This window comes from Mizuhopecten yessoensis, unplaced genomic scaffold, assembly GCF_002113885.1.
Source record: "Mizuhopecten yessoensis strain PY_sf001 unplaced genomic scaffold, ASM211388v2 scaffold4123, whole genome shotgun sequence".
In the NCBI taxonomy this organism is placed as follows: domain Eukaryota; kingdom Metazoa; phylum Mollusca; class Bivalvia; order Pectinida; family Pectinidae; genus Mizuhopecten; species Mizuhopecten yessoensis.
The window spans coordinates 656,325-665,190 of NW_018405387.1; the positions used below are offsets into that span (position 1 = coordinate 656,325).

An 8,866-nucleotide genomic window follows, 5' to 3' on the forward strand; every position below is an offset into this window, starting at 1 on the left:
AATAATCCTTTCAATGGAACACTTCACGATTTTAGCTTGTGCAGTAGTTACCTTTACCTGGAGGTCAAATGGCTTTATCTTAATACTTTCAGTGTGTATGAGATGGAACTTGGATGCATCCTGACACATTTGGACAAACAGGGAGAGAAATGTGATATTAGTAATCTCAGATTGGCTGGGAAGTTGGCTGCTACACGTTCGATGCAATATACTGGATCAAAGGTTGACCTAAATTTACTGGGGAAATGTAACGGGACAGGTAAATATTTCTTCTAAAAGACAGAAAATTGAAAAATGTTTGTAGTGTAAAAGTTATTTTCTGTACTTAATTATTTACTTTATAAACAGTTGTCCTTTGTTTACCAAAGTTGATTTACAATATATAAATGTACACAACTGAAAATCATAAGAAACTGGTATTATGATTCATATCATTATCAATCTGGTGAACATTTATTAGTTTCCCTGATCTGAAGACTGGGGAAAAATTGGGGTGTCAATGGCCAACATCAAACGAAGTTTGTAAATTATATGGCTCCAACCATCCAGGAGCCCATAGTGAGAGCATAAAGGGAGTAAACTGAATACATTTTCAAAAATCTAAATGAGATGCAGATTTCTAGAATCAAATTCTGCTCATGAAAGGAAAGGTCTTTAGTTGATGGCCTATATAGTAAACTGATAGTTTGATTAAACGAAAATTTCATCCTGACCCAGTAAATTTCATATATGTTATAAAGGGAAACAAAAAGTCTTGTTTGTTTACTTATAGTTGAGAAGCTGAATGGATCTGTTTGTAATCACCCAAATAAACTGATGTTGAAGCTTGTATCACAGTGCCTACATGTTCCGTATCTTTGGAATTGGAGTGATGCCACAGATGAGTGCTGGTGAGTTTAACATTATCTTGTGTTTGATTTTCATCTCTGTAAATAAATTGGGGATATGGTCGTTATGTGACGTGTCTGTCCGTCAGAACATAGAGTGCTTGTCCGGATGATAGCTTGAGAACGATTGATCATACAATGTTGAAACATGGTAAATGCAAAGAACAGTAAGAATTTTGGTCTGCTAGAGATCAAGGTTACCATTGCTGAAAATATAATTCTGCTTGGTAGGGCTTATCCTGATAAGAACAGGGATTTCAACGGATTAGTTGAAACTGCATAGGGAGGTTCATTTACATGATTAGCTCGGACAAGTTCGATTATTGCAATTATCAGACCATAGTTTAAGGAGTAATGATCCTTTATTCATTTGCTAAAACAGTGTTCGCTTGATATCTCGAGTAGTTTTCAATGGATTTAATTCAAACTTCATAGCATTACCATAATAGCTCGGACAAGTGCGATAACCACCATTGTCCAAACGTAATGTAGGGAGTTATGACCCTTTATCAACTGCTCATTCAATGTAGAATGGGCTTATTATGTTCCGCTTTCATTGTACACTTGATTATTGTTTATGAAGTGCTTTCTTTTCTACCTGCAAATAAGTCTGACTGAAACGGTTGTTTTTGTAGGTCATTCAAGTCTTTCAAGCAGTGTGTTCACCAACCCTATATGTATGTTACCCATGATGAGATGTGCACTGAGAAACAGATAGCTCAAGCATGGAAGGAAGGACAACACTGGAAAAATGTTATATATCCACATGTGAATGTTACCAAGTGCGATAGATATAATGATACAGGTAATTTGAACTATTCATGAGTGTGCTGTGTCTGTTGTTCGTTTGTCCTTCCGTCTGGAGTCAAATATCTATCTTTAAACGTCAGTAGCATGTTTGGATGAAGGACTATCAGAATTGTCTAAATGCATGACCTTGACCAACTTCTAAAAGCTTCAAACAAAAAAATTAGATACCCAAAAAAGGGATAATGTTTTGATATTTGGCCATGGACATGCTGGGATGAAAGACGTTCAAATATTTTTTTCGATAGAATGACTCTGNTTTTTATCTATGGGTTGTTCTAGTATACTCAATTGGAACTAGCATGCATGGAAGAAAGTATGTTCTTTACCGCAACAGACACTCGGGTAACTTTACAATTATTCTTCCAGAACCCAGAGATGTATGTTCTGAGCCGGAATTTTTGACACCATTGTTTACAAGCTGTTTCAATGGATCTTCACAAGTGACATCATTACAGTATGCTTTGGGCAGTTTCAATTACCTTCCTAAAGTACAAACATTGTTGACAAAAGTAAATGATGAGACCTGTAGGTGAGTGAACTGAGAAATTTGTTTAATTGTGTTGATAATAATTGTTTTATCCACCTTAAGTTTATATTTAACTTTCTTAAAAATGTCCACTGAAATCATGGTAAATATCAGACATATTCCAGCATCTATTTATTTTTTACCAAGAGCCAACATTTATTCTGAATCCGCAACATATGTAGGTTTTCATACAATTTAAGACGCCCAAAATATTTTGGAATCTAGCAATCGTATTTATATAGTTTCAAAATTATGTATTGATATTGCTATGGTAATTTAGCAGTTTTCAGAAATACATTTTAATAACATGTTTTTCCTGTGATGCATTTATTTTATTTGGTCTATAAAATCAATGCTATTTCGAGTAGAAAACTTTTCACTTAAATCATGTTTCAAGTGAGGGTGATAAATCGACTTGCTGGACTGAGAGAGGAAGACAATTGGATCCCTGGGTTTGTCAGAAAAGTTAATTTTCAGTTAACATGTCTATGTTTAGGGCCTGCAAAAATATTCTGGTACTGGTTAAGTGAAGGTACACACCACGACCCCTGCATCCCTCCTGACTCCTGATCCGCAGTGAAGTCTAAACTACTTTATCGCACCGTATTTTCTTAAATGACCTTAGCTGTTATTAGGACGATAAACAACATAAAACCAATCATGCACTTTTTCAAAATTGGGATAAATTAGCTAGAGGTGTATTGAAAATCTATTCACAGGCTGAAGTTTTGGTTCAAGTTTCTTCAGTGGCGTACAGTTCAGTTAGATCATGTGTTATTGTCCTAATTTTTGGTTTGGCATGAATGTTCATGTGGGGTCTAAGAAGGACAATATGGATTTAATTTGGGAAAACAATTCCTATTTTTGGAAATTTAGGACGGGTTTGGGACTTAACTTTTCTCGCGCAATTTCTAGGCTAAAGTTTTGGTTCAAGTTTCTTCAGTGGTGTACAGTTCAGTCAGATCATGTGTTATTGTCCTAATTTTTGGCATGAATGTGTTCATGTAGAATCTAAGAAGGACAATATGGATTTAATTTGGGGAAAAAATGCCCAATTATGGAAATTTTGGACGTGTTTGGGACTTCACTTTTCTTGCACAATTTCTTGGTTAAAGCTTTTGGCATGGAAGTTCATGTAGGGTCTAAGAAGGACAATATGGATTTAATTTATCAAACATAAAATCATTGGATATGGTCAGACGGGCGTATTATGCATGCCAGGGTAGGGGGAGGGGTTGACATCCTCAGATGACTCTTGTTTATATAGTGATTATAGAAAGTCATTACAAAAACAGTCTGTTTTTCTTTTATCTTAATTTGCAGCTATATATATAGCTAAATATATAATAAAAATTAAAAGGAATAATTTTTCATATACACTACAGAACTGTACTAACGTTGGTATTTGTATTTCAGCCTCCTCAGTAGTGCCTTCTCTTGTTTGAACTCGACCATAAATGACTACCAGAATCAAGACTACTGTTCCAAAGGCTCTGCTGTGAAGACACTATTGTACTTCACAAGCATGATAGGAATAAATGCAACTCTGATGAACACAACCCTCAACACATGCGCAGGTAAACATTTACAGCCATAATGTAAAGCATTTGTTTTTGAACTCCTGACCCAACGTAATATTATTAACATTCGATAATCCCTGTCTGATTATTATTATTATATGCCCATCAAGTTTGATAGGACATCTTAATGTTATGTGGAGTGTCCTTCCTTTCACACTTTGGTTTCCGCAAGATAACTTACTTAACTCATTCAACCCTGAACATTCATAATGAACTATTCCAACTTTTGAATTGGAAGAGTTCAAATATATCTTCAGGGGTGAATGAGTAAAATACCATTCAATTTTGATGAAACTGGGTATGCATGTGCATTATACAAAGACTGAGGCTAAGTTCGAAGTTGAGGAAAATTCCCTAATTAGCAACGGGGAAATGTTTGCTGCAGTTTAGTTTAGCCTTTTTCACTCTCTGCAATACGGGCGAATTTATCATGACAGCGTATATAGTTACACTGTTTACCCTACATGCATATAGAAACCACGTTTGAAGGGCAAAATTCCAAAATTTACACTAGGGAAATATAGATTTAACATGTAAAGAGCATATGTTTGACTGGGCGAAAGTTTCTCAGTATACAGTACTGTGCTGTGATTTGTTCACGGTTTCCTGCAATAACTTTGTCAAATATGACAGAAATAAGTTGGTCAATATTTACACTTTGACTAATCTGCGGGTAATTAGCAGGGTAATAATTAATAGAAATATCTTTGGTTTTATAGGTGCAAGGTTAATCAACGCTTGGCAGAAAGGGTCGATTTCAACTTCTATTTTCATGATTTGAAATATATACAAAGGGAGACAATTCCTATGAAAAGCATTTTTTTAGGTCACGAAGGATAGTATATATATGAAATGTATATATTCCTTCAGTTTAAGTTGGTCAAGTACAGTATAGTTGGTCAAGTACAGTATACAGAAATAGTTGTCAACTTATATCAGTAATGCAGAACAACTATTGCTTAGTTTCATACATTAATATACAAAAATGCTTCAAAATGATTTTAGTATGTCAGATTGTCATGAAACAGGGATTAATAGAATCCATTCCTGATGTGAGGTATGGATAAAGTTATTCAAACCCAAGGGATAAAATATTGAGCAGGAGCCCCAAGGCTTTGCCAAGGGTCTTCTGCTTAATATTGTATCCCGAGGGTTTGAATGACCTTATCCATACCTCACATCAGGGATGGATTCTATTTCTTACTTATTACCTAAAACTTGTAAAAACTGCTGCTCTTCTAGTAAAGTTGTAAACTGTCCGCACATTTCTCATTTGCATATGAAGCACGGAGGAAATTGTTAATGAAGTCAATGACTCTGACTGACCCCAATACGTCATAAAATGAGGTCATGAACAATAGCGTGACTCCGAAAGGTCACTAGAATTATCCTGCCATTCTGTGCGTGTAAGTGTTCCAGACCCACGGGTCGGATAGAATTATCCAGCACCGCCGGAAATGCGGATATCTCTGTCTTATATGCAAGAAATATTGTTCCGCCATGCAATACTCTTGTTCTATTTAAACTAGCACTCACTCTTATAGTACGTACATCTCTGATTTCAATAAAACTTTCCTCATATGAACTATACCACATGAAGTTGTGCTTTCATTTCAGAGTTATGCTAAATTCTTTAAAAATCTTGTCTGGAGATATTCTGAATCAATCTGAAATTTTACAAAGCAATACACTGTGATAAACAGAATTGCAATTATTGGTTTAAAAAATGTGAAAGGTCAAGGTTACTGTTTCTAAATTAGAGACCATGGGATGCAAAAGACTAATCATTCTGAAATTTGACAATATGATACACTGTTATATGTAGATATGTAATAGGGGTTTAAAATGTTTCTAATGGAAACACCAAGGTCACTGGCAATAAAGAAGACCCTGGGTGTAAGGTCCTTATCTCAAATCCAAAAGAGTAGTGTTTCAAATTTGACATACTAAGAGTAGACCACAGGGGTATGGTCAGCCAGCCCTTACGGAGGAACCCTTGATGACCTGTCAGTGTTCCAGATGACACAGTTACTGACTGTGTCAGCTAGACCATGATCAATAATGTTTGTTGTTACAGCTCAACCTGGATTTTGGATGGATGATCAAGACTTCTGTAACAGTAAAACACATCTGAAACCTTGGCTGTTGTCCCAGTGTTTGGGTACCCCTGAGATCACCTCGGTTATGCCCGTCCTTTTTGGCAGTGATGCTGGGATAGATGCAATTGGATGCAGGTATAGTCAAACATTGTTGTCTCTCATTGGCTGGTGTGATAGCTTTGCAATCCATTATTGAACTTGTGTAACTTGTTTGGTCAAAAATATATACAAATCAAGTACATTTCCTTTTAGAATCACATCAGTATATTCTAATTAAACAAAACCTATATCGACTGTGGAATAGAATATTATTCAAGTGTATCCATTAATTTGGGTGCCAGGAAGCAGCTGGGCTGTTGAACAAGCCCTGTGTATACATGCTACAGATCCCCCTGCCTTCCAATGGGGGCAGGAGCTGAGTTACACCGAAGTGATGAGGCTGGACATGTAATGTTAAGTTTTTGTTGCAGAATGCTGCATGACTGGACAGAAACTCTAAACCAATGATGGTACCTTGTATTGGTCTTTCAAAAATACCCCCACTGTAGATATGATTGGGAAAACCAGAAAGTATCAGAGTGTGTTGTGACTTAACTCTTACTAACAAAGAAAATGAAGATTAGGAGCTTTGTATGAATGTTGTTTCGTAAACATAATTTAAGTATATACTTAAACTTCAATTATTACCATGAATTTCTAACAAACATCACTGAATGCAGCACCTCCCTTCATATGAAAATTCCTACAGGCAGCTATCTTTCATTTTGACAGTGTAAGTTTGTTATTGCTGTTTCTTAAGAAATTAAACTTGACATACTTTTATTTCAAATTCCATTTGTAGTTTTCCTTTTGTCTTTAGTTTTAGCCGAAATTCATGAAACTTCACTGATGTAATTTTTTGTGCGCCTGCAATTATTTAATAAATCCATCCATTGATATATGAGTAATACTAATTTTAACGGAAATTAGCCATATTTTCTAAATTATTTCACCTACAGTAACTAGATTTGGTATGCAAGTACATCTTGGGATGGTGGAGTGTCAAGTACAAAAATGTCACTGTGGCCTATACTTGATTTTTGAACTTGCCCCTTTGAAAAATGTTTTATCTGAGGTATACCATCTGTATTATTTTCAAACTTTTTATCCTGTTTATTCTTTTGCACAAATATATTTGGCCCATAATAGACTTAGAATAAAATGAAATCTGTAAACTTGTCAACATGCCGATATATATGCTCAAAGTGGGATATAAGCTTAATTCCCCCCTGACTACCGCAGCTTGAATTCAGTCAGAGTTTTAACGTTAAATTAAAGCTTATATAAGTCTCTTATCAAATGACTGTTGTGTGACTGAATATCCAGCATGAGTGAGAAAAATAACATCGGAAAATTTGACATGAGTACTTATTGGTACATAGTCAATTTCTAGTGCATTATCAAATCATAACAGTAAGCACATTGTGGAATTGGCGCCCTCATAACATCTGCTTAATCATAGTAAAGGGCAACTTTCAAGGGTAACAATTGCTAAAATAGGACTACCACTAAAATATGTAAGTCATACAATGTTCTTTATTTTTTTCAATGTTGTTGCAGTAATTGAGACCGATATGGATTTGTTTTTTAGTGTTTTATAAGTGAGAAATAATATTGATATGAAATGATATTGCTAACATTGCAGCATTGGACGCAATATATCTCGATGTGCACAAAACACCATGATGCGTCCCGATATCCCGCCGTACTTCCATTGTAAGGGAGATCAAGTGTTGGATACCCTGGACGATGAAAGGGATTGGTTTGACAGCCTAGTGAAAGGATTAAACATATCCCAGTGTTTCTTTGAAGGTATGCTAAATGGTGTTAAGAAACTTGAGAAGTAAAAACATGGATATATTTTTTTTTAATATATTTAGTACACTAGAAAACAATATACCAATGCAAGAATATACAATTGTAAAGTCCTAATCCGATTTGATATGAGGCAACAACGTGAACTAGGAAAACATCAAAACAAATTAGCTCAAGAGATATTTGCCTTTGCACTTTGTCATCGTTCCAATGAATTGGAGTTTAATTGTGGCTCAAACTGAAAAGGGTTAACTCCACCATCATCTTAGATCACATCTTATTCGATTCTCAAACATGGATATATTGTACAATGTACTGCCTTTATAACTTCTGGTCCGATTTAAATGAAAGTTTATAGATATGGTAATTAACCCCTGATGTCGTGAATTACGGTAGTATTTTTTCTTTTCAACCCTTTTTAAGGAGTAATGGCCCTTTGTTACAAATTTTTGTCCTGACATCTCTTCCTTAACTACTCTGAAGATTTCAGCAAAACTCGTTCATCTGGGCAAACAAGATTTGGTTTGCAAGTATGTTTTGGCATTGAGAGGGATTACAGGAAGTCTGTCAGTGACCTATATACTTAAATAAGTGTACAGCTCAGTCAATAAAGAAATCTTTACTGGTGGGAGACTGTGGATTGCCTTACAATGCTTTGCCTTAGTAAGTCTTTAGCTTACTGTTTTGGTTTATATAGGAGTGGGGGTATTAGTTAGCCTTTGGCTTACATGCAGTTCTAGTTTCGTTTACTATCAGGCATTTCGATGGGACACCTTTTCTCATGACAGTTTTAACCTACCACTTTTTTTAAATGTGGCACATTTTTTGGTTCCGTGTACCTTTCCTTCCCTTGAGCATGTGTTCAGATTGCTGTGCCATCCTGTTCACGTGAAGGGAAGGAAGATGGGATTTTTTCAATTTCTTTGTTTTTGGGGCTACACAGATGGGTGTAGGTATTGAATATGCCTACTAAATTTATGTTCAGTATTTCATAATGGAGATTGGTTTTATATAAAAAAAACTTTGTTTAGTAAGTAAACATTATTCTATCCAAAACTTATGCTGTCTATAGTTTTAGATGATTCAGAAGCTATTCCGATCAACGGAGAA

General features: G+C 35.4%; 1 protein-coding gene across 1 annotated transcript in view; it reads left to right on the forward strand.

Moving 5' to 3' along the window:
• The window catches only part of LOC110448651, a 150,099-nt gene that overhangs the window by 77,566 nt on the left and 63,667 nt on the right, over positions 1–8,866 (forward strand). Inside the window, exons 35-37 of the mRNA XM_021495017.1 lie at positions 3,640–3,800; positions 5,881–6,037; positions 7,587–7,753. Of these exons, the coding sequence (XP_021350692.1) occupies positions 3,640–3,800; positions 5,881–6,037; positions 7,587–7,753 (485 nt within the window). The remainder of the gene's footprint in view (positions 1–3,639; positions 3,801–5,880; positions 6,038–7,586; positions 7,754–8,866) is intronic.